Source organism: Dasypus novemcinctus, chromosome 10 (genome assembly GCF_030445035.2).
Source record: "Dasypus novemcinctus isolate mDasNov1 chromosome 10, mDasNov1.1.hap2, whole genome shotgun sequence".
Classification (NCBI taxonomy): Eukaryota; Metazoa; Chordata; class Mammalia; order Cingulata; family Dasypodidae; genus Dasypus; species Dasypus novemcinctus.
Genome location: NC_080682.1, coordinates 8,745,286 through 8,772,694, shown reverse-complemented (window position 1 = coordinate 8,772,694; position 27,409 = coordinate 8,745,286). Strand labels below are relative to the sequence as shown.

General features: G+C 61.8%; 4 protein-coding genes and 1 long non-coding RNA gene across 7 annotated transcripts in view; 2 read left to right on the top strand and 3 right to left on the bottom strand.

The window, feature by feature from the left end:
* The first annotated feature begins 370 nt into the window (after window positions 1-370).
* On the top strand, window positions 371-1,340 carry CCDC85B (coiled-coil domain containing 85B). Its single transcript, XM_004478621.5, has one exon. It carries the CDS (start codon window positions 490-492, stop codon window positions 1,096-1,098), a length of 609 nt encoding a protein of 202 aa, XP_004478678.1. The 5' UTR covers window positions 371-489; the 3' UTR covers window positions 1,099-1,340.
* Window positions 1,341-1,942: 602 nt separating this feature from the next.
* FOSL1 (FOS like 1, AP-1 transcription factor subunit) lies at window positions 1,943-7,291 on the bottom strand. Its single transcript, XM_012519693.4, has 4 exons — window positions 7,128-7,291; window positions 5,062-5,256; window positions 3,344-3,451; window positions 1,943-2,987 (listed from the first exon to the last, which is right to left on the bottom strand). Exons 1-4 carry the CDS (start codon window positions 7,227-7,229, stop codon window positions 2,595-2,597), a joined length of 798 nt encoding a protein of 265 aa, XP_012375147.2. The 5' UTR covers window positions 7,230-7,291; the 3' UTR covers window positions 1,943-2,594.
* A 12,329-nt stretch (window positions 7,292-19,620) lies between these two features.
* C10H11orf68 (chromosome 10 C11orf68 homolog) lies at window positions 19,621-22,622 on the bottom strand. 3 transcript variants are annotated; one of them, XM_071217952.1, is made up of 2 exons: window positions 22,557-22,622; window positions 19,621-20,992 (listed from the first exon to the last, which is right to left on the bottom strand). In XM_071217952.1, exon 2 carries the CDS (start codon window positions 20,989-20,991, stop codon window positions 20,236-20,238), a length of 756 nt encoding a protein of 251 aa, XP_071074053.1. In that variant the 5' UTR covers window position 20,992; window positions 22,557-22,622; the 3' UTR covers window positions 19,621-20,235. The 3 variants fall into 3 exon arrangements, with proteins under 3 accessions (XP_071074053.1, XP_004478681.2, XP_004478680.1); XM_004478624.5 differs by lacking the exon at window positions 22,557-22,622 and adding an exon at window positions 21,655-21,776; XM_004478623.4 differs by lacking the exon at window positions 22,557-22,622 and adding an exon at window positions 21,303-21,530.
* DRAP1 (DR1 associated protein 1) lies at window positions 22,057-24,109 on the top strand. The gene is made up of 7 exons (XM_004478626.4): window positions 22,057-22,218; window positions 22,404-22,476; window positions 22,586-22,679; window positions 22,922-23,041; window positions 23,148-23,241; window positions 23,498-23,586; window positions 23,887-24,109. Exons 1-7 carry the CDS (start codon window positions 22,177-22,179, stop codon window positions 23,990-23,992), a joined length of 618 nt encoding a protein of 205 aa, XP_004478683.1. The 5' UTR covers window positions 22,057-22,176; the 3' UTR covers window positions 23,993-24,109.
* Window positions 24,110-26,547: 2,438 nt separating this feature from the next.
* Window positions 26,548-27,409, bottom strand: part of LOC131280265 (uncharacterized) — a 32,605-nt gene continuing 31,743 nt past the window's right edge. Inside the window, exon 4 of the long non-coding RNA XR_009187783.2 lies at window positions 26,548-26,935. This is a non-coding gene — a long non-coding RNA (uncharacterized lncRNA). The remainder of the gene's footprint in view (window positions 26,936-27,409) is intronic.

Sequence of the window (27,409 nt, the reverse complement as noted above, 5' to 3'; positions counted from 1 at the left end):
AAGTTCGAACTCAGCTAAGCGGCTCCGGGAGGGTGACCGCCGGGGTCCGTCGAGGGGTGACCAGGAGAGTCGGGGGCCGAAGCCCGGGTCTGGATTCTCCAGAGGAGCCGAGACGGACGGAGGTCCGCAACTGGGAGGTATGAAGCGCCGGGCTGCGGCTGGAAGCCCGCGCGGAAGGCGGGGACGCCGGGGTTCCGTGTCCACGAAGGTCAGTGACACCCCGGCGGGGCGTGGACAGGGAAGGGTCGCTCAGCGCCCCGGTCCCGCCCCTTTCCGAGACGGCTTTCCCGGATTGGCTGCCCGCCCGTTGCGTCATGCGGCCCCGCCCCGGCGCGCGCCCCGCCGCGTGCCCGCCCCCGGGCCCCTGCTGCCGCCTACGCCGCCGCGGCCCCAGCCTGCCGCCTGCCGCGCACGAGCAGGAGCGGCGCCCGGCCCGGGGCTCCCGAGCGGCGGCGGCGGGCGGGCGATGCTCCAGCGGCCTGAGCAGCCATGGAGGCCGAGGCGGGCGGCCTGGAGGAGCTGACGGACGAGGAGATGGCGGCGCTGGGCAAGGAGGAGCTGGTGCGGCGCCTGCGGCGGGAGGAGGCGGCGCGCCTGGCCGCCCTGGTGCAGCGCGGCCGCCTGATGCAGGAGGTGAACCGGCAGCTGCAGGGTCACCTGGGCGAGATCCGCGAGCTCAAGCAGCTCAACCGGCGCCTGCAGGCCGAGAACCGCGAGCTGCGCGACCTCTGCTGCTTCCTGGACTCCGAGCGCCAGCGCGGGCGGCGCGCCGCGCGCCAGTGGCAGCTCTTCGGGACCCAGGCGTCCCGGGCCGTGCGGGAGGACCTGGGCGGCTGTTGGCAGAAGCTGGCCGAGCTGGAGGGCCGCCAGGAGGAGCTGCTGCGGGAGAACCTGGCGCTGAAGGAGCTCTGCCTGGCGCTGGGCGAGGAGTGGGGCCCCCGCGGCGGCCCCGGCAGCGCGGGGGGCCCGGGGCCGGGGCCGACCCCCGAGCTCGCCTTACCCCCCTGCGGGCCCCGCGACTTGGGCGATGGCAGCTCCAGCACCGGCAGCGTGGGCAGCCCGGATCAGTTGCCCCTGGCCTGCTCCCCCGATGACTGAGGCCGCTTCTGCGCCGGCGCCCGCCCAGATTGCGCCCCGAGCGCCGGGATTGCGGGGGATCTCGGGACCGGGCCGCCACTCCAGTTCCGCATGAGGGGCCGTCGGCGTGGACTTGGAAGCCCTGGCACAGAAGCAGCCCCTCGTCCTCGCCGGCGGGGCATCAGGGGGCCTGGAGGCTGGAGTGGAGGGACTCGCTGGGGGCTGGGTGGGGACTAATAAACCTGGACGGAGGCGGAGCCGGAGGCTTGGGCAGCGTCTGTTTCGGCCTCGCCGGAATCGGGGCGAGGGCGGGGACGTTGAGACTGGGTACTGACCCCATCTGGAGGGACAGCAGCGCTAAGGCGGCCGACTTCCCTATTACCTCGAGGCTAGGGTGGTAGGGGGCCGTGGTAAGCCACTGATTTCCCCCCCGTCGGGTCGTGGGACAGGCGGTGATCCGGCCCCAGAAGTGGCTCCTGCTCGCTTCCCGGCTCTTTCCTGCCCAAGACAATGGGGCAGGAAGCAGGTGTTGGGGGCCTAGAAGCCACTTGGCCGCCTCCCCTGGGGCTGAAGGAGCTTAATAGCGCCCCCTGTGGCTCTCGCGGGAGCAATGTGGGCTCCCACCGGGAGGAGGCGAATCTCTTGGCCTCGCACTCGCAGCGCTCTTCTCCCTCCTCTCGGTCGCGGAGATGGAGCAGAGCAGATTAGCCCCCATTTGTCAGATAAGCCAGTTAAGATCCAGAGATACCAAAGAATCTGTGCCGAGTCGCGGAGAGAGTCGGTGGAGACGAGATTGGAGCCTTGAGGCTTCTGGCTCCAAAGGTCCCCCTTTCCTCTCGGGGACCAGTGATGCACAGGCCAAAGCTTCAAACCTTTTTACTTTATTTGGCAGATTTATACAAAAATATTCTTTTTAGGAAAATAAATAGCAGCTGCCCTCGCTGTGGGGGCTTGGATTCCCTGGAGCTACAGGCTCCTCAGAGCTGGGGAGTGCACGGCAGCTCTTCCTGGGAGCCCCTGGCGCCCTCCTGGGCTGTGCCGGTCAGGAGGGGCTGGCAGGACAGTCTGGTCCAATCACCTGGTGCTGCTGGCAGTGGGGCTGGTTGAGTTAGTGTTCTGGGCTGGTGGAGTGGCACTTTCTGTCAGGGCATGGGTGGGGTGGATCACAGGAAGAGGGTGATGGAGACTGTGGGTGTGCATCTGGGGCTCCAGAGGCCATCTAGGGCTTTGCAAAGTCCTTTGGGGCTGCCAGGAGGTCTCTGGCACAAATGGGAAATATTTTGTCTCTGATTTAGTGCAAATCGTGCCAGAGGGGCCAGCTCTAGAGAAGCGGCAGGCACCTTTGGTGGCCCCAGGCTGGCTCTTCCGTGAAGCAAAATATACTGTTTCCTCAGGAGGAATGAAAAAGAACAGAACCCAGTGGCGAAGGACGTGGGGGTTCGGTCCAGGCCAGCTGGACCGATGGGGGAGGCAGGAGGTCGGCCGGGTGGCTCCCACTGGGAGGGGGCTAGAGCACCTCACAAGGCCAGGAGGGTGGGGGAGCCGAGAGGGTCAGAGGACGGGTCCCCGCTGCTGCTGCTGCTCCTGCGGTGGGCCGAGGAGCAGGGCTCGGGGGTGCTGGGGTAGGTGAAGACCAGGCTGGGGGTGAACGGGGTCAGGGAGGGTGTCGTCATGAGCGTGGGGGTGTGCAACGCCTCGGGCTCAAGCACCGGCCCCGGGGAAAGGGAGATGCGAGGCACGGGCCGGGAGGGGGCCGGCGGGCTGCTGGGGCCCGGCTCCTCGGCCCCCTCCGGGATTTTGCAGATGGGGCGGTGGGCCTCGAGCACCAGCTCCAGGCGCTCCTTCTGCTTCTGCAGCTCCTCAATCTCTCGCTGCAGCCCGGACTTCTCGCCCTCCAGTTTGTCGGTCTCCTGGCGGGGGGGACAGGAGCGGTCAAGCGCCGGAGGGCCGAAAAGCCCGCAGCCCGGGGGCGGGGCGGCCGGGGGCTGGACTACAGCTCCCGTGAGCCCCCGGGAGGGAACGGGCCCGACTCCCAGGAGGCCGGGGGCGCCTCGGCTCCGAGCCCGGCCCTCCTTTCGCCACCCGCACGGATTCTGGACGTGCCCGGGCTGCAGCGTGTGACGCGCCGCAGCATGGCTTTTCCCTCGCTCTTTTCCCAGAAGGGCGTCCCCCGGGACGGGGAGCCCGAGGGGGCGGACTCCCACCCCGGCGCCCCCTGGGGCCCCGCGGGCCCGCTGGGGCTCGGCGGGCCGGGGTCGGTGCTCACCGCCTGCAGGAAGTCGGTCAGTTCCTTCCTCCGGTTCCGGCACTTGGCGGCGGCTAGCTTGTTCCGCTCGCGCCGCACTCGGCGGCGCTCCTCCTCCTCGGGGCTGATCTGCGGGACCGAGGGTCGGCAGTTGGGTCGGGCCCGGGGCCGCAGGCTGCCCGGCACTCCCGCACGGTGGCCCCGTGGCGGGCCCCCCTCAGCCGGGCTCAGAGAGCACCTGACCCGGGCCCGCTGACTCCCCGACTAGGCCAATTTCCTCCTAGCACCCAGCCTTTGCCTCTTACCATTCTCCCCGAATATCAGCCCTCCTCATCTCCCAGAATTAGCGAAGATGCCCCAGCCTCCAGGAAGTCTTCTCTCATCCCCCAGCCCGAAGTGGCTTGTCCTCTGAGCTCCTGGGACCAAGCCCCTCTTTTCACCGACTGTCATCTCTCTCCCTCTCCCAACTCTTGATGGCCAAGTCTCCTCTTTCCCAAGGACTGTGAACACTTGGAGGGGCTAGTGAGGGCTGCTGGATACAAGGCAATTTTTCGGGAACCGCCTGGGTGCCAGCCAAGTGCTTTATAGATCTGTAGCCCCACTTCCCATCCCAGGAACTGAAGCCCAGGGAGGATAAATAATGAGTCCAAGGCCCCAGAGCAGGACTTAGGGCTCACTAGTTCTTCCAGGAGGCCAGCTGCTGGAGACCACCACCCTCAAAAGGAGCCCCTTGACAGCCCTCACGAGAACTCGGGATCAAAGGGCCACCCTCAGGCGGCTGGACGTCCAGGAGGGGTTACCCCAGGCCAGCCTGCTTTGGGTGCACACCACTCTCCCCTTCCCCAGCTGGTCACAAAGGCCAGCTATTCTGTTTCGGGGAACCCCACCCCTGGTCCATCTCACATCTTCCCCAGGACGCTGACCTCCCTGCCCACCCTCTACCCTACTGTCAGACAAGCTTAAGCAAGAAAACATTAAGTGCTAAAATCCTCCAGGAAGGGGAAGGAGGAGCCACCTCCGTAAGCCCCTCCCTGTCTCTTATTTGTTTATTTTGGTAGGGCCTTTCTTTGAGAGGGTAAGGACAGCGGGCTTGGGGGTGGGATGGGGGGTGGTGACAAGAGGCCCCTGCTCCCTGCTTGGAACCTACTGGCTGCTCCTGTTCAGAGCCTCGGCTCCTGTTTTAGAGCTGGGCAGTCCTGGTTCATGGCTCACTACTTGTGGGAGCTTGCCTGAGTGGCTTGACCTTTCTGTGCCTTCGTTTCCTCAGCTGTAAAATGGGGAGAACCAGCGTACATTCCCCAGAGGGTTTTGTGAGTATGAAATGAGATGGCAACAGACCCACTGAGTTCCTGTTCTCTCCCCAGTTTTCCAGAGCCATGGGTGGCACACCCTCCACGTGCCAGCAGGTGAGGCCCTCTGTTACCCACTCACCTTTCCCTGTGAACGTTCTCACCTCCACCTCCATTCCTTGCTCCGGCCCTTTCCTCCACTTGGAACTTTCTTTCCTTCATCTCTACATGTGCATATCCTACCCATCGTTCTAGGTGAATATGCTCCTGCTCCAGGAAAGTCTCCCCTGCTTCAGAAGTGACCCCCTTGGCCTCCCCATGGGCTCCACTACTTTCTGCCTCGATCATAGTTGCCAGTGGTCCTACCCCCCGCCTTCGGACAAGAGCTCTTCCTCTGCACCCCGGCCCCGCTCTGGGCATCAGGACCAGTGCAATGCCACTGTCCCTTACCTGCTCGCAGGGCCGGCGCCGCACTCCTGGTGGTGGCCCCACCCGGATGACTCCTGGCCGGGGCTGCGGGGGACTGTACTGGGTGTAGGCCAGAGGCCTGGGGTAGTTGCTGGGCCCCAGGAAGTGAGGCTGTACCATCCACTGCAGCTCCTGACTGCCACTCACAGTGTTGAGGGTTGGCACGAGGTGGAACTTCTAGGGGCAAGAAACAGAGGGCCAGGGGTGAGGTCTCTGTGGATTGAGAGGCATCTGGTGGCCAGAGGCCACTCTGTCACCCATCCCCAATGCAGCCTCTGATGCTGGGACACCAGAAAGAGCACAGGTTTGCAGTCAAACAGATTAACTTGTGGCAAATCCCTGCTCAGGAGCTGTGTGAATTTGGGCAGGTCCCATAACCTCTCTGTGCCTCCATTTTCCTATCAGACCTAATACTTATAGGCAGGCATGGTCCTAGCCACTTTACAGAGACTGACTCATATAATTTGCACAACAGCCCTAAGATGGCAGCTCTAGCATTATCTTCATTTTTGGACAGGAGAACAGTTGTCCACAGACAAATGCCTAGGAAGTGGGAAGTGGAATTAGACCCCAGGTGGGCCGGCTCCAGAGTCTGTGCCCTGGCCCATTCCTACACCCTGCCTGAGTGCCCCCTGCCCAAAGAGGATAATTACAGCTCCTGGCTCCCAGGTGGCTGTGAAAATCAGGTGAGAAAATGTAAGAGGGAGGTGCCCAGGGCACAGGGGCTGTGGTGGGTGGGGGCTACAGCTCTGGGCTCTGGGTTCCAGCTGTCCCAGCTCTAATCCCAGCTCAGCTGCTCACTGGGGCAAATTAGGTCACTTCGTGTGCCTCAGTTTCCTCATTTGTGACACTATCATAGGTGAGAATTACAGCACTTTATTGATGCTAAGTATCTTTTAATAGCTCTGAAATCATAGTTTAATTTTTTCCCCCTCTTCCATAAAATAATGGTGGGTGTTCAGATCGAGGCCATCAAAGTCAATGAAAGGCAGTAACTGAAGTGAAAAGTGCCCGCTTTGGAGTCTGGCACTTGCCAAAAATCTGAGCAATGGCTTGGGCTGGGGGCTCACTGTTCTGGGAGAACTGGGTGTGGGCACCCAGTCGTCCGGGAAGCGCCCTACAAGCTCAGGCAAGTCCAGACACTGGTGGCCCCGGGGCAGCGCTGCGAGCCCGGCGTCCGGGTGACCCCAGTTCCGGGCCCGAGGCGGCGCGGGCGGCATCTCCCGCTCCCGAGGTACTCCGGGCCCGGGCCGCTGGGGGCCAGGAAGGGAGGGGCGCCCCGGGTGACTCAGCCACCGTGACTCGGCCGCTGTGACTCGGCGCAACGGACGCCCGCTCCTTCCCTCCCCTGGCGACACGTGTTCGCAGCCCCTCGACAGGAAATGGGCACCTGCCGCCTCCCGACTCCCCCCAGCCGGCAGCGCGCGCCCTTGGGGGCCGCGAGTCGGGGGCGCGGGAGTTGCCCGCAACGTGACCCCGCGCACGTCCCGGCACCGCACCGGCTCCAGTGGCCTCGGAGAGGGGTCGAGAGCCCGTCTCCCGGAGCCCACCAGGCGCCCCTGCCAGGGCCACCGCCAAGAAGGGGACAGGGGTTTGGCGTGGGGGTGAGGGCAGGACAGACAAACGGACCGACACGCAGATGGACTCAGTGCCGAGAAGCCCCCGCTGGCCGGGACCGGCCGGCCGCTGGACCCCGCCGGCCTCCAGATTCCAGGAATTTAGCCCGAGAGGGAGACACCCCGGATCCCGCCGAGGCAAGGACTAACCCAGGCGTCCGGGGTCGCGTCTGAGGGACGCAGGAGCTGGCGGAGGCGGGAGGGAGAGAAAGGAACGGACGGAGGGGCGCGGAGGCTGCAGACGGCGGGGAGAAGGGCGCGGGCGAGGCGCGGGGCGTTCGGCCCGCCGCGCGCGCCCCCCTGGGCCGTGGAGGCAAAGAGACCCCCCGAGACGGCGGACAACCGGCAGCCCCCCTCGGCCCCGCGCCCCACCCGGGTCCCCGGCCCCCCGCCGACCCCGACCCGGGCGACCCGGGCGCTGCCCCCGCTCACCTGCTGGGCGGCCGCCTGCGCCGCGGTGGGGGGCTGCGGGGGGCCGCCGTACGCGCCGCCGGCGCCGGAGCTCGGTCCGGGTTCCCCGAAGTCTCGGAACATGCCCTGCGCTGGCTGAGCTGCCGGGTCGGCGGCGGCGGCTTCGGTTCTGACTCACCCGCTCCTCCGTGGAGTCTTTTTTTATGAATGAAAACTTGAGGGGCGGAACCACTGCGGCCGGGGGGCGGGGGGTGCGCCGCGGCGCCGGTCACCCCGGGGCTCCGCCTCCACCCTTTCGCCCGCCCGCCCCGGACCGGCGGACCACCCCCCGCTCCGGGCCCGTAGCGGCCTTTTCTAGGGGCAAGGGGTGGCCCGGCGACTCCCCGCCGGGAGCCGCCCGCCGCTGACGTCGCTGCCCATACATGGTGCAATTTCCTCGGCGCGCCCAGGTGCCGCCGAGGATTCCCTCGCCGCCTCCTGACGCACCTGCCCGGGAGCCTGGCCCCCGCCCCGCCCCGGCCGCCGGCCCGGCTCCACCCGCCTCGGTTTCTGCACCCGCAAAATGGGACGAAACGATCACACAGCTACCTTGCCCCGCGTGGGAGGTGGGGCTGATGATTGTGAAAGCGGTTGTAAATGTGAGGGATCACTGCTATTTTCTGGAGGCCGGTTTCACACCAGGAACCGTAGGAAGGGCTTCGCAGGCGTGGCACGAGGCCCCGCCAGTGGCATTTATTTTAAGGTTTCAGGTGTACTAAAAAAAAGAACAAGTGACAAACCAGGGTTACACAAATGGTGGCATAGCTTGCAATGAACAAAATAATACCTGGAAGACCCACAGATACAGGATCCTACTCAGAGGATAATTCCAGGAGCTACAGGTTTCAGTCCAGAGCTCCCCAAGGCAGTGGGCGGCTCCAGGGGGACACAGGGGAGGCGTCTGATGACCACCACCATCTCTAAATCCTGCCGGTGCTCTTTGGGGAATGTGTGATCTGCAGCCTTGTTTGGGGATTACGTCAAAGGTCTGTGTGAACGTCAGGCCAAGGGCTAAAGGTCAACAACCCTGGGAAGCGGGGACCGTTATCACCCTCACTTAACAAATGGGGAAACTGAGGCTGGGAGATATTGAAATGAAGTGCTCAAGATCTCTACACGAGTGGCTGAACCAGGTTTGCCAACCAGGGCTATGGGAGCTCCAAGGCCAGGCTCAGCCAAGATTTTTTCAAAACCCACACAGCTCCACAGACACCTTTTCGCCCACGGAGAATGTCAGCGCCGAGAGGACCTTCCCAAAGCTTCTTCCCTGCCCCCCTTCCCATTTTATACATGAGGAAACTGAGGCCCAGAGAGAGAGCCAGGAGCGGCCAAGGTCACACGGCTACAGAAGAAAGGCCGGGCTCTCGTGCTTTTCCACTCGCACCTCCGTGTGGTCAGCTGCAGTTTTGCCCACAGGGGAGGAGGGTCTCAGGGTGGCCCGGTCCTGGCCTGTCCTCCTTGGGAATAGAGGCCCGGCAGGGGGGGCATCTTGACCCATTCAGGGCTGAGAGCCAGAACTACCATTTTCTACGCGTGGCCCTGGCTGAGTCACTTCCCTTCTTAGTCCCAGGCCCACTGGGAATAATTGGGCCTCTCTGCTAACCTCCTGGGGCTGCTGTGAGGCTCCCATGAAATCGCGGATGTGCAGTGCTGAGCTGGAAAGCGCCATCCACACAGCAGGCCGTTAGCAGCCTCTCCCTCACCCTTGTTCTATTCAATGCTTGCCCTCTTGTGAAAAGAAATGAAACTCTAGCGATTTAAGACCTGGGGAGGGGGTTGTACGCATGTGTGTGTGAAAGGAAGTGAGGGATTTTGAGGCACTGTGGCCCACGGAAAGAACAAGAATGCTGGGGTCAGGTAAATCTGGGTTCTGCGTTCGAATTCTGGCCAGGCTGCTTGCCAGCTGTGTGACTCCAGATGAGGCCCACAATCCCTCAGAGCCTCCATTTGCCCATCTGTAAAATGCAGACAATGATAAGTACATCTCAGGATGGTTACGGGATAGAAAGAAAACAATGTCAGGAAAATGAATGTGGCTCAACCAACCTACCATATAGGAGGTCCGGGGTTCGACGTCCAGGGCCTCCTGGTGAGGGCAAGCTGGCCCACGTGGTGAGCTGGTCCACGTGGAGTGCCAGCCCACGCGGGAATGCCACCCCGCACAGGAGTGCCACCCTGCGTGGGAATGCCGCCTGTGCAGGAGTGCCGGCCGACGCAGAGAGCTGGCGCAGCAAGATGACGCAACAGGGCACACAGAGGAGAGAAAGCAAGACGTAGCAGAACAGGGAGTTGGGGTGACGCAATCGCCTCTCCCCCCTCCGGAAGGTCCCAGGATTGGTTCCTGGAGCCACCTAATGAGAACACAGCAGACAGAGAAGAACACACAGCGAATGGACACAGAGAGCAGACAACAGGGGGAACGGGGGCAGAGAGGGAGAAATGAATAAAATAAATCAGGAGGCGGTGGACTTGGCCCAGTGGTTAGGGCGTCCGTCTACCACATGGGAGGTCCCCGGTTCAAACCCCGGGCCTCCTTGACCTGTGTGCAGCTGGCCCATGCGCAGTGCTGATGCGCGCAAGGAGTGCCCTGGCACTCAGGGGTGTCCCCCGCATAGGGGAGCCCCGCGCGCAAGGAGTGCGCCCCATAAGGAGAGCCGCCCAGCGCGAAAGAAAGTGCAGCCTGCCCAGAATGGCACCGCACACACGGGGAACTGACACAACAAGATGACGCAACAAAAAAAAAGAAACACATATTTCTGGGCCGCTGACAACAACAGAAGCTGACAAAGAAGACGTAGCAAATAGACACAGAGAACAGACAACCGGGGTGGGGGGGAAGGGGAGAGAAATAAATAAATAAATCTTTAAAAAAAACCTATAAAAAATAAAAAATTAAAGAATAAAAAATAAATAAATCACATGACCCTATAGTAAGAGCTTGACAAAGAGTAGTGAAAAATAAATCCACTTGTTAATAAAAAGTCCCAGGGGTAGGAGGCTTTGGGACTCTGGACACAGTGAAAGCAATCATATGCACACACCCAGACACACACACACTGATATCGGGACCCCCAAGCTCAAGTTGGACAGAGGTGACACAGGCAGCCAGGTGGTGGCACCACTCCTGTCCCCTCCCCAAGCAGCCTGGGGCAGCTACCTGAGCCGGGGCTTGTCTCCCTCCTGACGGGGGCGGGCAAGTCTCCTAGCCCCTCTCGATTTCAGTTTCTCCATCTTTACTTAAATTGTGTGTGTGTGTGTGTGTGTGAGTATATGGCTCTGAAAGTCCCTTCCTGCTCTAACCGTCGGCTCAGCCACAAGGAGGTCTTTTCAGAGGCAGCACATTCCAAGCTCCTAAGTCACTAACACCCGCCTCGTGGCTGCAGAAATGTTCTCGCTCCCTGACCTCACCAGCTCCGACCCTGGGAGGCCAGGAGAGAACTCCAGGGGGCCACGATGATTGCTGGGAGCCTGGGGGCCGGGAGGCCGGGAGGCCCGAGAGACACTCCAGCCCTCCCTGGCAGCCTGGCCCCATCACGTCCCCTCTTTGGGCCCCAGAGAATCGCTGCCTCTTGGGGTTGCAGTGGATGAAAGGAGGTGGCGGATGAGCCTGTTGGAGGTGATGCTTAGTTTTTTCAGTTTCCATCTGTTTCTTTAAGTTGAAGTAAAGTCCCCAGTAAAGTCCCCTGCTCCTAAGCTACAGCTCAGTGGCTTTTTACCTAGAGGCGAACCTGCACAGCTACCACCCGGATCAAAATAGAAGGCCTTTCCAGCATCGGGGAAGGCTCCCTGTGCCCCTTCCCAGGTAACCACTCTTCTGACTTTTCCTCTCGCAGGTAAGTTTGGCCTGTTCTTGAACTTCATATACATGGAATCATATAGTGCATACCTGGGGGATCTGGCTTCCTTCACTCACCACGTCTGTGGGGTTTATCCACGTTGCTGGGGAACCAGTAGTTTTTCTTTTTTAAGATTTATTTATTTATTTATCCCCCCAACCCGTTGTTTTGTGCTCATTATCTCCATTTGCTGTGTGTTCTTCTGTGTCTGCTCGTCTTCTCTTTAGGCAGCACCAAGAACCGATCCTAGGACCTTCCAGAGTGGGAGAGAGGTGCTCGAGCTCTTGCGCCACCTCAGTTCCCTCGTCTGCTCATTGTCCTCATTGTCTCTCCTCCGTGACTCTCTGTTTTGTTTTGTTTTTTTGCGTCATCTTGCCGTGCCAGCACTCCACGTGAGCCGCTCTCTGCTTCGGCCAATTTGCTGTGCAGGCCAGCTTGCCCTCACCAGGAGGCCCTGGGCATTGAACCCTGGACCTCCTATATGGTGGATGGGAGCCCAATCGCTTGAGCCACACCCGCTTCCCAAACCAGTAGTTCTTTTCTATTGCTAAATGGCATCCCATTGCACAAACACACCGCAGTCCGTCTCTCTGTGCTCCTGGTGACGTAGGGCGTGCTTCCGGCTTGGGACTACAATGAATAAGGCTGCTGTGAGTGTTCTCCATATGCCCTTTGGTGGCCATTTGCATTCATTTCGCTTGGACATTTGCCCAGGTGGGGAGTGGAATTGCTGGGTCATGGGGTATGCACATGTTTGGCACTTTAGTTGACTGTGCTGCAGAGTCCTCCAGAAGTGATTATGTTGTTTTATGTCCCACCAGCCACGGGTAGAGTTCCAGTTGTTCCAAGTCTGGAGGTACCATTGTAATTCAGGTCCTGGCCCTATTCTCTCTCTCCTCGACTCTTCTTCAGCTCCCTCCTCTCTGTTTCCTCCCTGCAGCCTAGGGGATATATACAGTTGTTTGGGTTTTTAAAAAGATTTATTTATTTATTTATTTATTTATTTATTTATTTATTTATTTATCTCCCCTACCCGCCCCCAGTTGTCTGCTCTCTGTGTCCATTCGCTGTGTGTTCTTCTGTGACCACTTTTATCCTTTTCAGTGGCACGGGAATCTGTGTTTCTTTTTGTTGCGTCATCTTGTGTCAGCTCTCCGTGTGTGTGGCGCCATTCCTGGGCAGGCTGCACTTTCTTTCGCACTGGGCGGCTCTACTTACGGGGCGCAGTCCTTGCACGTAGGGCTCCCCTACGAGGGGGACACCCCTGCGTGGCTGGGCACTCCTTGCGCGCATCAGCACTGCGCATGGGCCAGCTCCACACAGGTCAAGGAGGCCCGGGGTTTGAACTGTGGACCTCCCATGTGGTAGACGGACGCCCTAACCACCGGGCCAAGTCCGCTTCCCTATATATAGTTTTAAATCATGTTCCCTGAGGAATCTTAAAATTCTGTCCAAGTCTTGGACACTTTTGACTTGAGGCACCTTCAGGAGGTGCTGAGTCCTGGGAAGGGTGGGGGTGTGGGTACGTGAGGCACCTGTGCTCTTTTCGGTTACAGATTGATGGGGGGAGGGTTGGCGGGCCACAGGGATGACACTAGTGGCTCCCACTCTTGAGCTCTTATGAACCCACCGACACCCCCAAAAGCAGTCTGTTCAACACAGTTTTTCCCTTGCTTTTTTGTTTCTTTTAGATCTTGGAAACCCTTCCACTGAGTATATATAGATCTCATTTTATTTTATTTATTTATTTATTTAATTTATTTCTCCCCCACCCCAGTGTCTGTTTTCTGTGTCCATTTGCTGCGTCTTCTTTGTCTGCTTCTGTTGTTGTCAGCGGCACGGGAATCTGTGTCTCTTTTAGTTGCATCATCTTGCTGCGTCAGCTCTTTGTGTTTGTGGCACCACTCCTGGGCAGGCTGCACTTTCTTTCGCACTGGGCAGCTCTCCTTATGGGGCGCACTTCTTGCGCGTGGGGCTCCCCTACATGGGGGACACCCCTGCGTGGCTGGGCACTCCTTGCGCGCATCAGCACTGCGCATGGGCCAGCTCCACACGGGTCAAGGAGGCCTGGGGTTTGAATCTTGGACCTCCCATATGGTAGGCAGACCCCTATCCATTGGGCCAAGTCCGCTTCCCTAGATCTCATTTTTTAAACTCTCTTTTGTTGGAGTATATTTCCCATTCAATAAAATCCACACTTGAAATGTACTGCTCATGTGGTTTTTGTTTGTTTGTTTTCTTTAGGAGATACCGGGAATTGGATCCAGGACCACGTATTTGGGAAGCAGGCGCTCAACCACTGAGCTACATCGCTCCCCACTTGGGTGTTTCGATCAGTGTTCATGTGCCACCCCTGCTCCAGTCAGACCCAGAACATTTCTATCCCCCAGACACCTCTCTCCTCCCCTTCCCAGTCAATCCCCATCCCACCCCTACCTTGGGGAATTACTGATCTAATTTCTATCCCCATAGATTAGTTTGGACTTTTCTAGACTATTGCACATCAATGGAATCATCTAGCATGTGCTCTTTTGTGTCTGGCTTCTCTCTTTCCACATGCTGTCTGTGAGATGCATCCGTGTTGTGTGCAGCAGTTCGTTCCACAACCTGGATATACCGCTGTTTCTTTATCACTTCTCCTGAAATCAATGGAGTTAAAAGTTGGGCTGTGGGGAGCGGAGATGGCTCAGCGGTTGAGTGCCAGCTTCCCGCATACGAGATCCTGGCCCTGGTACCTCAAAAAAAAAACAACGTCAGGCTGATTGAGGTGAGCCAGTAGTGGGGCGGTAAGGGACGATTCAAGACTTGCTCCTGGCCTCAAGGTTCTTACAGCTCACAGCGGTGCCAGGTGTCCTGGTGCTAGGTGGGGAGTGCTGGGGCACGAGGCCCCGGGAGGAAGGACTCTTCCCACCTGGGCCGGGTGCGTAGTAGAAGGCTTCCTGGCAGAGGAGGCTTTGAGGTTGGGGGAGACATTCCCGGTGTTAGAGACGGTGGGCAAGAAGCTTGGGGACGGGGTGGGGACCGGATGCCCCAAGATGGGCGGTGGGAGCCTGAGCCGGTGACAGGCTCCAGCTGCTCTGGGCCTGGGCCAAGCAGCAGCTTGAGGAGCCAGCTGAGGGGACAGCGCCATCCTGGGCACTGAGAGCGGAGCCCCTGGCCCCCTTTGTTGGTCATGTGGCCCAGACGGTGTCAGCCAGCGTCCTCGCTAATGCTGACTGGCCCGCCACCCCCCGGGGCCCTCGCTAGGCGCTCTCCCTGGCTTATCTCATTTACGCCCCCACCCCCAACAATCCTGGAAGGCGGGTACAATTGTTCTGTCCTTGCAAAGGGCACAGCCAGGAAGTGGGTGAGCTGGGATTCAAGCCCCGGCCAGCTGCTGCTTGAACTCTGAACTCATGTCATCAACCCTACTGCCTCCCCGCGCGGCGCTGCCTGGAGCCGGGGAGGGGGCCCATCGGTCAGTGCTCACCCTGCCCCCAGTGGATGCCTGCTGGAACCTTGGGCCTTAGGGAGCACAGTCGGTACACCACTGATTTTCAAGAAGGGGAAACTGAGGCTGCCAGAGGGAAAGGCACTGGCCTGAGGTCACATAACAAACTGGAGCCCCAGCCAGGGCTGGGCGCAAGGCTTCTGTGCTCTCCTCGGTGCCCTGGGAGAGGTGGCCAGGGGAGGGGAGGGAGCCTCAGAGGAGTGGGGAGAAGGTGGCCTGTCCCCGACTGCCTGGGGTACTTTAGCCTGTCCCTTGCCCTCTCTGGAGCCTCAGGGTCCTCGTACCCCACACGGGGACAGGGCTGCCACCCCAGCAGGGTGACATGAGGCTCAAAGGACAGCAGAGGTACAGGAACCCCATGGGTCGTGGCTGCAAAGCTGGTGTCTGGGGACCTGACCATGGTGATGCAAGGCACTCTCACTCCAGGTGCCACCAGATGCCTCCCTGGGGACCTCTGCGCACCAGGATGGCCAGGTCCAGGGGACCCTCAACTCCAGCGAGGGACCCCACCCCTCGTCTCCCCCGACCCAGCTTCGGTACGCCGACCCCTGCTCAAACGCGGCTCAGACCCGGCGGCTCCCAAATCAAGTCTAGCTCCCCAGCCTTAGCCCTCGCCCCACCCACCCTTCCGCTCTCCGCCCCGGGGCCCCGCTACCCCAGGCTCCCCCCTCACCCCCCAGCTCCTGGCAGCCAGGCGTGCTGCCGCCGCCGGTGCCAGCTCCTGCTCTGGGCCAGGAGCGGGGTGAAACGCTCATCGTGGGATGAGAGGCTGGTGGCCCCGGGCTGGGCCAATAAACCGGCCCCACCCATGCTGGGAGGCCCTCCAGGCACCCGTGTAAACTGAGTCACGGGGGCGAGGGGGGTGAGTCAGGCAGCCTGAACGGGAGCCAGATGGGGCAGAGCTTGCCTGCGTGGTGCCCCTGGCCCACCTCGAGGAGCACAACCCTCCTGTCCCTCCCACACCAGCAGGTCCCCGGCCCAGGGCCGAGGGGAGCAGCCTTCCTACCTGGGGGGCCGGAGCCTGGAGGCTGCTCCCCAGCGTGCGGTGGGCTGTGTGCCTGGAGGGGGGCTTGGCAGACGGGAAAGGGAGGCGCTGACTCCAGAGGAAAGGATTGGGGTTTGGAAGGGAGTCAAAGCCCTGGGGAGGGAGATTCTGGCGGGAAGGCTTCGCCGTCCTCTCCCCACCTCTTGGCTGATTTCCCCCCAGGAGCCAGCTTTCTCCTTTTAGCTAGGGGAAGAGGAGCCTGAGCGGGTGGGTGACCGGTCTGCCCTCCGGGCGTGTCCTGAGGGGGTGGAGGTGGGCCCCGAGGGTAGAAGGTCCCCCAGAAACCAAACCAGACTTCACCCCAAGGTCCAGGGCTGCTGGGGAGCAAGGGCCCAGGCTCCTGTCACAGAGGTGCGCCCAAGACCTCTTGGCAGACTGTCCTTGACCTCTGTCAATTAGCCTCTTTTGTCAGTTTCCTTCTCAGATGGGGGCTGCCAGGACCCAAGTGAGTCTCTGCGGACAGAACGCTCGCCGCGATTCGTGCTGCTGGGTCTGCTCCCCTATAAAATGGGTGAGGGGTGGGCGCCTGAGGTGCCCAGGGAGCCTTGTTTTAGTCCAGGCTCCGCGTGTTTTGTTTTTTATTTTTTAATCAATTTTATTGAAACATTCGTAAATCATACAACCCATCTAAAGTGTACAATCACAGGCTTTTGGTACAATGAGAGTTGCACACTCGCCACTACGCTCAATATTAGAGCACTTTCATTACTCCAAAAAGAAAGCCTGCCTACCACTTAGTCGTCACCTCTGAACCCCTCTCCTTCCCTGCCATCTAGAACTGCCAATTGATTTCCACCCCTATAAATTTGAAAAATTCGAAAAATAAGTACTTCATAGGACCTACTTTGACAGAGGAAGCAGCAGAAGCTCGGAGAGTCAGGTAACTGCCCAGGACAGGCTCCGTTTTTGATTGCCAGGGACACTGCCCCTCTGTCCTGCCCCCACCTCACCCTGTCCCTCTGCCCAGTGGCTGAGAAGAGATGGGGTTGGAGGGCTGCGGGACTGGGTGCCCTCAGGTTACCCCTCGGTGCCTGGGGCATGCACGTCAGAGCAGTGAGGAGTTTCCCTCTAGAGATGAATCAGCCGTGTGACCCAAGCCTGGTCCCTGCCAGCACCCCTCCCAGCAGGCGGAGCTGGGCGCAGCTGCCCAGCTCTTGGGAAAATCCCCGCAAACCCCGCCAAAGAGCTGGCCGAAGCTTTCTCCCAGCTCAGCTGTTTCCAGTCCTTTCCGAGTCAGCCCTGCGCTGCAGCTAGAGGCAGGGGTTGGTCAGGCAGTGATTCCTCACCGTCCCCCCACCCTGCCCCGCCCCTCTGGAGCCGCCTCTCTGAGGTCTGGGGGTGCACGGTGAGTGGGAGGGGGAGGCAGGGGTCTCCCCCTTTCCCTCGCTGCAGTCATCCGGCCCCTTGGCTTTGCAGGAGGGACCAGAGCACAGGGGCTTTTCCAAGTTCACCCAGCCCATCACATGGGAAGACCTGGCCAAATAGGGCAGAACCCGCTGCCGCCTCCAGGGTGTGGGGCTTTCGGGGAGCCCTTGGCCTAGCAGGGGAGCAGCCCCCACCAAAGGCCTGGGAGACCCTTCCTGCCCAGGTAGGCTTAGTCACCGCACTGTCTGGGCCTCAGTCTCTTCATCAGTAAAATGGGAATCTTGGTCTCGGCCCAGCCTCTCTTGGACAGACGTTCTGAGGACCCAACCACCGTGCTTTACAAGTCAGAGCCGACGCCCTCCTGGGTCTCATTTATCTTGCAGCCCCCACCCTCACCTGCACCTGCACCTGCACCCGCATGGGGGGCTCAGTAATGCACCTGCTTCCTGAGTACTTGAGGCCGCATGGTGCAGTGGATAGTGTGCTCAGGCGCCCTGGAGCCGGATGACCCATGACCTTGGGCAATTATTAAACCTCTCTGGGCCTCAGCTTCCTCTTCTGTCAAATGGCAACAATTACAGAGCCAGGTAAAGCCTAGAGGAGATAATGGAAGCACTTAGCCCAGCGCCTGGCTCTTGGTATGATTTAATAGAGTGAGGAAACCGAGGAGGCTGAGATGGAGTGACTTTCATTCGGTCACTTACTGAGTCAATAATGTGTGTTGGCACCAGTGCTAGGTCAGGTCCTATGCCAGGCTGAGGACACCCTGGGGGAGAAAGTGCAGCCAAGGGCAGGTAAGTGCCGTGGGAGTCCGAGGGAGGTGCCTACCCCAGCTGGAGTGAACAGGGGAGGAGAAACCTCCAGGCGGGTGCCACCTGAGCTGGTGGGTGTCCACCACGGAGTCACCAGGACAGCACGGGGGTCAGGCCTGCCAAGCAGAGGAAGTGAGATAGGCAGAACGTGTGCAAGCCAACCCTGGGCGGCTGGTGATTCTGGAACAAGAAGTGTGAGGCAGGGAGTAAAGGGTGCCTTACGTGAGGCTGGAGGGGCAGACGAGGGCCAGATGTGCGCTGTTCGCTTGTGCCTGCCTGCCTTCATTTACGGAGGCTGCCCTGGCCAAGCTGGGCTCCAGGACAGAGCTGAGACGTAGACGCTGCTCCTGCCCGCACGGGGCGCAGTCTGAGCACTCAGGTGGTCACATAAGCAGCCACATGACCCTCTGATGAGGGCTGCTCAGCAAGTGTCCAAGCAGAAGGAACAGCCCGAGCCTGGGGCCGCATGCCAGGGACGGAGGAAGCGCCAGCTGGCGTCAGTGGGGCGAGCCTGCGTGGCAGGGGTGCCGAGGGAAGCTGGGCAGTCGGTGGGCGTCAGGCTGGGCTGGAGAGAGGGCTCTGTCCTGCAGGCTGTGGGAGCCACAGAAGGGCTTTGAGCAGGAGAGGGGTCCGTCAACTGGGCCATGTGTTGGAGGCTGTTGCAGTGGCTCAGGAGAGATGATGAGCAGGGCCCTAAGGGTGGACAGGAGGATGTGTGTGAAACGCTTTGCAGCGGAAGGCGAGCCAGGTCTTGGTGACACTCTTGGGCACCTCTGTGGGACTCGTGAGGACCTGGCCAGGACTGCCCCCTCCACCTGTCTTGGCCCACTTTGGGCACTGATGGCGGAGGCTCGACTGGAGACCACCCAGCTCTAGGGACTTCCCAAGGCTGAAGGGGGACCCGGCCCTGAGGAAGCTCAGGCTGGGAAGGAAGCTGGGCAGGGGGCTGACCTCGAGCTCGTGACTCACCCACTTCCACCCAGTCAGCCAAGTGGCATCTCCGCTCCCCTGCTCCAAATTCCAACTTGGTGAGGCTGCTGGAGCTGACTCAGCTACGGCACGGCACGAGAGCAGCATCCCAAGGGGCTCCCTGCCAGACACCCTGGCCCCCACCCAAGGCGAGCACCAGGCACAGGGCTGGGGGGAGGGCCAGGGCCAGGCTCCCAGAGGCTACAGCAGCCTCAGCCGAGCAGGGCGGCCCAGTAACATCATGGAAGTGAAAGCGTTCTGCTGGTGGTGGAAAGCTAACTGGGGGGTGACGTTTTCTCTCGGGAGGCCTTGGGACCACACCTTGCCTGCAGAGGCCGGCGCCAGGGTGCAAGACCTAGCTCTGCCGACTCACCGCACAGCCCTGGGGGAATTCCCTTCCTCTCTTGGCCTATTTCTTTGGCCACAGAACGGGGCCAAGATCTCCTTAATAAGAGGCTGTGGGAATTCAATGGATGTGTATGAAAGATGCTTTGCAAACTGTCCGGCTGGCCCATGCTGGCAGGGCAGTGGGAGAGGTGAGTGCAGAGGGGCCTTCCAGGGTCACAACCTATGAACATGAAGGTTGACACACCACGAGGATGCCCGGCCTCTGCTCCTCAAACCACGTGCTCTGGCTTTGGGCTGCCTCTGCCAGGACTAAGACGGAACCTTTTTCTAACATGCACAAATGCACCTCAAGCGCTAGTAGTGGTTCCTGGACCTTCTTGGAAGGGCCAAGTCCCTGGGTTTATGGGAAATCTGAGAAACCGATTCTGACTCTTGGGCAGACAGGAAGCATGGCTGGCTTCTCATAGAGGGAGGTGGGCTTTGGCAGTGAGGCATGTCTTATTACTGGGACATAGGGAGGCCAGGCCAGGGGGACAGTCCCCACCTGGCCCTGCCTCTGCCCAGTGACCAAAGGAAGTAACTATCAGTATTTTAAAAACCACTCAAGACACAGACCCAAGTTGGGCTTTATTGAAATGCCAGGAGCAGGCATATGACAAGGGAGCCAAGGAAGAGAGAAGGTGGTATAAGCTGTGAGGGGGTAAGGGGGTCGGGGCCTGGGTCCATGGCCCTGGCATCCCTCTGTCTGCCAGGGGCTGAGTGGGCACCATGACTCCCCAGAAACTGGCATGCTCAGGCCTGCAGGGCCCCTGTCCCCTGGACTGTGAGGACCAAGGGAGGGGGGACTGGAAGCACTCAAATTTTCTCCCTCAGAGGGAGGAAAGAAAGGAGAATGCAGGGATTGCGGGAGGTGCAGCCAGTGATGGGGGTGGCCCCTGGGTGTCCGGACCCAGCCTGCGGTCCTGGGAAGCAGAGGGGAGCAGCAGCGAAGAGAGAGGCTGAGGGCCCGGCCCTCAGGGAGCCAGAGCCCCCAGCCTGTGGGGGCTTGAGTCAGCCCCGAACAGAGGGCCGAGGTTCAAGGGGTTCAAAGACGCAGGCAGTTCCCGAGTGACCTATTCAGTTCTCAGGGACGTGGGGCTGGGCCTCCTTGGCACGAGGAGGAGGAAGACAGGAGGAGCCGTCCACAGGAGGGAGGGCAGAGGGCAGTCTTCCCTGCCTGGCTCCACTAGGTCAGTTCCACATTGTTGGCGCGGTCCAGCACACGAGAGCCGCGGGCATTGCCCCCCAACTGGAAACGGCTCTCGTAGAGAGTGGGGCACAGGTGCCAGCGGTTGGCCCGGTAGATACCCAGGTAGGTGTAGACGTCGGGCTTGTAGGTGAGCAGGCACTTAATGCCTGCTGCGCGGATGGCCGCGTCCGCCTCCAGTACACCCAAGCGGTCCGTGAAGTCGTCCGTGTACACACAGATGACCTGGCGCCCACCCTCCTTGGCCCGTGGGCTCACTTTGGCCACCTGAAGTCGGCCCTCGACCACGGCCCGGGCAATGCCAGCCCAGGCGTGGTCCAGCTTGAAGCCGGGTGCCAGGTGCATCAGCCACTTGCCTGAGAGCACGTGGTGGGTGATGGCCAGCTGGCGCAGGGTGCCCGGTGTGACGGGCCGCCCGCTGGTCTGCAGAGCCTCCCAGGCCGCCTGCAGGCCCTGCACATCACCCGAGTTGGGGGTATAGCCCTGCCCGTACACTGCAATCCAGCCTACAGGCTCAGAGTTGGGGGAGCCAGGGTCCCCGTAGCGGGTAACTTGGGAAGGTGGGTACTTGGCTAACCAGGCATCCAGCTCGGCAGCAGGAGTGGCGCGGGCATCAAACACCAGCCAGGGATCCATGTCAGCCGCCATGGCCTCGGCGGCCAGGTGCTCGGCGGTGAAGCCATCCTCACGGCCTCCTGGAGAGTCCTCCTCCTCGGGCTCCTCACCTGGCTCCATCCTGCAGTAAGGAAACGGAGTTAGGGCCGGTCCTGGACAATAGCTCCCTAACTACCTGGCACTGGGCCTCACCAGGTGTCCAGTACTGGCCTAAACCTTGTGGCCTTAGGCAAGACTTAATCTCACTGTGCCTCAGTTGCCTCATCTTTGCAACTGAGTCAGAGCTGTCCCCGTCTCACAAAGCTGGTGTGCGAGTTAAACGTCTGAGATAGGGTAAGCCCCACCTGTTATCGCTATTGTTATAACTTTCGCTGACTTCGAGCGAGCCGAGGACAGAGGCTCCGAGAGAAGGGGCTTGCCCAAGGTCACACCTGTCTTGAGTGGCTCAACCGAAATGCAAGTTCAGGTGTGGCCGCTCTCGGCCCCAGCCCCACGTCCTCGCCCGGCCGAAGCGCTCTCCATCTGGACCGGCGAGTACCGGAGCGCGGGGATTGCACGAAGGGGGCAAACCCCCGAGACACGCCGCCGGGCCTCCCCGCGGGCGTTTTGGGGCCTACGTGAGGCCGCGGGCATCGGGGCCCACAGACGGCAGGGACGGGACTCGAACCCCGGCTGGCGAGAGCCTGGGGAGGGCCGGCCCCCGGGCCCGCCGCGCCCGCCGCCGTGAGCACCCGCGGCCCGAGCCGGGCCCCGGCGCTGCCCCTCCCGCCGCCCCGCCGTCACCTCCGGCCTTCGCTGCGCTCGGCGCCGGCCCAGCCGCGGGCCCGGCTCCGCTCCTGCCGGGGCTCAGCGCCGCCGCCGCGCCCCACCCCCGCCAGGGCCGCCGCCATCTTCGCGCGCGCCGCCTGAACAACAACTTTATAGACAAGCGCAGCCACAGGGCGGGATCGCCGGGCCGGGCCGGGGCGGGGCTGACCCCGGGGGCGGGGCCGCCGCCGGGGCCGGGGCGGGGCGGGCCGCGCGGGGGGCGGGGCTAACGTTCGCTCTTCAGGCCTTGGCGGCGGCCGAGAGCGGCTGTGCGGTCGGCGGCCGACACGCACCGCCCCGGAGGCTCCGAGGGGAGGGCGCGGGGGCGCGGCCGGCGGCGGGGCGCTCGGCGGCGCTAGGACCCTGTGGGGCAGCGGCGGAGGGCCGAGCGGGCGGCGGCAGGACCCGGGGGAATCCCGGCGCGGGCAGGCCCGGGGCCCGGGAGGTGGCGGGCGGCGGCGGCGGCGCTGGGCCCGGCGCGGCGGCAGAGGCCCCGAGATGCCGAGCAAGAAGAAGAAGTACAACGCGCGGTTCCCGCCGGTGAGCACGTGGCCGCGCGGGGGAGGCCCGGGCCCGCGGGGGGCGCGGACGCCGCGCCGAGTCGCGGGGGCTCGGATGCCCCGCCCCCTCCCCCGCGTCCGCGCCCCGCGGGCCCTCTGCCCCCCGCGTCTCCCCTCGCGCTCCCGCACCCCGCGCCGGGGTCCGAGCCCTCCGTCCCCCCGCAGGCGCGAATCAAGAAGATCATGCAGACCGACGAGGAGATCGGGAAGGTGGCGGCGGCCGTGCCGGTCATCATCTGTATCCGGCTGGGGCCGGCGGGACTGGGGGCCGTGGGGCGGGGGCCGCCGGGGTCTCCCTGCGCGGGGCCGGGGACCCACCCCTCCCGGTTCTCCTTGACGTGCCTCAGCCCGGGCGCTCGAGCTCTTCCTGGAGTCGCTGCTGAAAAAGGCTTGCCAGGTGACTCAGTCCCGCAACGCCAAGACCATGACCACGTCCCACCTGTGAGTGGCCGCCGAGCTGCGAGGGGCGGGCGGGGCCGTGCTCGCTGGGGTCACGCAGGGAAGGCCCGGCCGGCTGGTGCGGGGAGGGGGAGGCTGCTGGGAGCCTCGCAGGGCCTGCGAGGCGGTGGAGGAGGGGCTGGGGGTTCCAGATTGTTCTCCTGGTACCCAGACCCCCTCGTTGTCGCTGAGAGCCCAGGCCTCTGGTCCCCACCTGAGTGCCCTCCCCTCCCCACTTCTTCCAGGAAGCAGTGCATCGAGCTGGAGCAGCAGTTTGACTTTTTGAAGGACCTGGTAGCATCTGTGCCCGACATGCAGGGGGATGGGGAAGACAACAACATGGATGGGGACAAGGGTGCCCGCAGGTGGGGGCCTCAGGCCAGGTATCCAGGTGGGGACGGCCAAGGCCATAGGGCTGGGGGTGGCTAAGGGAGGGGAGCGCAGGGGCGGATGGACTGTACTCTCCCGAAGGGGCCGGAAGCCAGGCAGCAGCGGTCGGAAGAATGGTGGCATGGGCAGCAAAGGCAAGGACAAGAAGCTGTCGGGGACGGACTCGGAGCAGGAGGTGAGCAGGCCTCAGCGCTCTGTCCTGCCCCAGCTGGAGGGAGGGGGCAGCAGGTGCAGGCTGTGGCATCCTCTGAGCCGCCTGGAGACCTGGGCCACTGTCATTGGCGTCTTCTTTGGATTTCTCTTTCCTTATTTGTAAATCGTGGCTCTGGGGCTCTGCCTCCTGCCCTTGCCACCTCCAGGGGTCTAGGGTACCCAGTAAAAGGCACATACCTGCCTTTTTTTGTCACCCCTACCCGCGCCTTCACTCACAGGATGAGTCTGAGGACATGGACACCGACGGGGAAGAGGAGGCACCGCAGCCCCCGCCGCAGGCCAGCCACCCCCCTGCCCACTTCCAGAGGTGAGCAGCCCACAGTGCCTGGTGGGGGGCAGCAGACTGAAGCCCCCCAGCTGACCGGCTCCTCCTGTCCTCCCCAGCCACTTGGGGTAAACTTGGGGGGCGGGAGGAACTTAGGCCGGCTTGGGGGAGGGAGGTGCTGTGGAAGGGCCTCCCCGCCTGCGCACCCCCCCTGCCCAGCGGGGACTGTGCCTCCTGCCCTGGTTTTTCTGGGTATGGCTTGCCCTCGGTACAGAGGGTGGGGGGCTCCACGGCTGCATGGTGGGGGTGGCCTGATCGTTCTCTCCCGCTTTCTGCCCGCAGCCCCCCGACCCCCTTCCCGCCCTTCACCTCGACAGTGCCTCTGCCCCCAGTGCCCCCCGGCCCCTCGGCACCTGACGCAGAGGACGAAGAGGATTATGACTCCTAGTGCCTCCTGCCCCCCAGGCCGGGCCCCTTGTAGTTGGTTTTAGTTGCTCTGGGGGGAACAGGGAAGATACAGCTGTTCTTAAATTTATTAAAAAATAATAATAATAAGAGGCCACAACAGTGTCTGTCGCAGCCTCTGCTCCAGGCTTTGCGGCCGCCGTTCCCCCCCGGCCGCACCTTCTCGGCACTGAGCTGGGGCCAGGGTGGCTGCCGAGCAGAGGGAGCGGTCAGCCGGAGAGGCCGGCGCCCAGGGTGTCATCTGAAGGAAGGGGGCCAGAGAGCAGGTGCTGGTCCCGCCGGGGTTGCCTACCCCTCTCTCTGGGGGAGACGATTCTGCCCACCCTGGGCTACTGCACGGGGACGGCAGGGGGACAAGGGACGGGAATGGGCTTTGAAGATGGTAGCGCTCTGCGCCCCGTGCAAGGAAGGGCCTGTGGGAAGGAGCAGCGGGGGCGGAGGTGGACAAGCTGAGGAGGGCTTTGAAGGCTGGCTTCTGGGCTGGGTTGTGACAGAACCAGGTGGTCCGTGGGCCTCTCTGAGTGGGCCCTGGAGGAAGGTGACACCCCCTGGGAGCAGCGCCTTGAAGTGGCCCCAGGTCTGAAGTCCTAGAGCCAGGAGGCCGCCATTGCACGTGGCCTTAGGAGGTCTTATTACAGGACACTCTCGTGACAGAGGTGGGGCAGCAGGGGCCCATCGCCAGGAATTCTCTCAGGAGACCAGGCGGGGACGAGGGTGGCCTGGGGCTGGCTGGGGCACTGGGCAGGGAGAGCAGTGGACAGATCAAGGTCTCTTCTGGCAGTAGAACCAAGAGCACAGGTGACGGACTGGACCAGGGCGCAGAAAGGGGGTCGTTGTGAGTGACTCCCCGGTTTCTAGAGTGATTTTGGCGGGAGGGTGGGGGACACAAGGAGAGGAGCAGGATTTGGCCTGAAGCCCACCAGCTTGGCAGTGATGGATCAGGTGCCTGTGACACCACTAAGGGGAGATGCAGAGCGGGCAGCTGGGCAGAGGGGCTGGAGGCAGGTGTGGGAATTCGTAAGGGGGGGGCGGTGTCTGGGGCAGACCCCAAGAGGGAGACCGAGGTACGGCCAGATGCAGGGTGCCCCGCAACCTGGGGTGGCTCACCCAGGGTGCCGAAGGAGGGAGACGCAGCGCCTAAGGAAGGGGACACCTGCGGGGTGCTTCAGCTTTAGGGAGCCTTCGCAAGAGCTGCTCACGTGGTGTGACGTCAGGGCGGGGAGAAACCCCGAGGTGAGCTGAAGCCACGCTGGGGATGGAGACGAGGGCACAGTGGCCCAGCCTGAGGGCTGAAGGAGCAGCCTTTTTAGGATGGCAGAGACTTAAGCTGCTAGAGGGGAGGGGCTGGCGGCTGATGGGGGTGGGAAGGGCCTGCGCTTTGGCGAGTCTGGGTTTTGGAGGGAGCAGTGGGGTGCTCACTGCGTCTGACTTCTCCGTGAGAAAGGAGCAGGATCACTACCCCGGGGGGAGGAGCAAAGAGGGAGAAGCTGGGTTAAAACAGCAGCTGAGGCCAGTGGCAGATGGAACTGACCGGAGGCTGGGGACCCTGCCCCAGCCTGACCAGTCGCAGAGCCACGTGCTCTGGCCATGGCTCAGGAATTGGTCATGACCCAGCCAGGCCCATCGGCCAGTGCACCCCAGCCCTGGGACTTTAGCTGGGAGCACTGGGAAAGGGGGTTTCTTTCCTCCCTGGTATAGCACAGCTGGTGGGAGGTAGACGGGAGGGGGCTGCTGGAGGTCTTACCACCCCAAGGGCCACCCTGCCTGAGCTGACACCAGCATGGAGAGCAGAGACGAGAGGCACTGACACTGATTTCCAATGGCATCTGAGCACCTGGATCCAGCCTTGCCTGACACCCATCAGTGTCAGGACTTCTTGGTTACGTGAACCCATACGTTCTGTGTGTCCACTCTCTGCCCCAAGCCCGTTGCATTTCCATCACTTGTAACTGAAAATTCTGGCTGACCCAGGGACCATGAGGTAAGGTGGCTCCCGTGGGCCCAGGCGTGGTTGTCTCTGGCAGCAGCAGCTTGGGGGCAGACCCAGGGAAGGTGGACACCTGGAGGCACTAGAGCTGAGGTCACGTCATGCAGGCGTGAGGAGGAGTAGGGTGGGAGAGGCAGAGACTCCCAGGAACCCGTGCCGGGGTCCATTCAAGAGGCGAGCTTCGGAACTGAGGGGGCAGGGAAGGAACCAGAGCAATGAGTGGGTGGCAGGCAGGGGCCAGGGTGCAGGGAGCTGCTGCGCTTCACCCAGCCCACAGGCACAGGGGGCCTGGGTGGCAGTGAGGAGGTGCTCAGGGCCTCCCAGCCCCCTGGCCTACCCTTGCAGAATGCAGACCCTGGGTTCAAGTCCTGGCTCTACCCCTTAGCCTGGACAAGCGCTTCAGCTTCCCTATGCCTCGGTTTCCTCACCTGTAAGCTGAGACTAGTTATTCCCTGTGTTATTTATACCATATATACTAGTTGTATGTACCTACCCTGGTTAAGGTAAAGCTTGCAGATACAACAGAAAAAACAACAACAGAATTCCTAGGCTCAAATGCAGAGGAAGTTTATTTCTTGCTTGTGTCGGGTCGTAAGGGGCTTTACCAGGTCAGGGGCAGCGCTTCTCAAGAACTCCTACTCCCAACTCAGCCCGAGATGTCAGAGGCCCTAGGGGAAGGGGAGAGCGCACAGCCCACGGAGGTTTTTTTTTAATCCCCCCTGCCTTGGGGCTTTTTGCTTGCTGTCTGCTCTCTGTGTCCATTCGCTGTGCGATCTTCTGTGTGTATTTATCCTGCCCCCTCGTGGCTTGCTTGTTGTTTTGCTCTCTTTGTTCATTCGCTGCATGCTCTTCTGCGTTTTTACTTGTCTCCCTTTTTGTTGCGTCACCTTGCTGAGTCGGTTCTCCGTAGTGCTTGCAGGCCGGGCCGTGCTCTGCAACCTGCGGGCGAGCTTGCCTTCACAAGGAGGCCCCGGGACGCGAACCCAGGGCCTCCCATGTGGTAGACGGGAGCCCAGCTGATGGAGCCACAGCCACTTCCCCGCGGGAGGTTTTTACTGGCCACGACTGCTGCTGCTCACCTCCCCTGGCTTGGGCCTGGCACAGGGAGGCAGGCTGGGCAGGGTGGTCTAGCCAATTCAGGTGACCAGCCAGCCAGGTTCTGCCCCTGGACCTCAGAGGGCTGCTGGGAAGGGCCGGAGATGGCCTTTGCCAAGAGTTTGGAGAGCAGTGGCCCAGGCGCAGCCGTGCTCCCGGCTGGTCTGGCCCCTAGGAGTGCCCTGGCATGGGTGAAGATGACTTCTGCCCTCTGAGTCCCAGGTTGAGGCAGCCTGGTGTGTCCGTCTGCAGAGCTCTGCTGGGGAGGCTGGGGATTTCTAGATTGTTCCATGAGGATCCTCTCACCTTAGGCCAGGT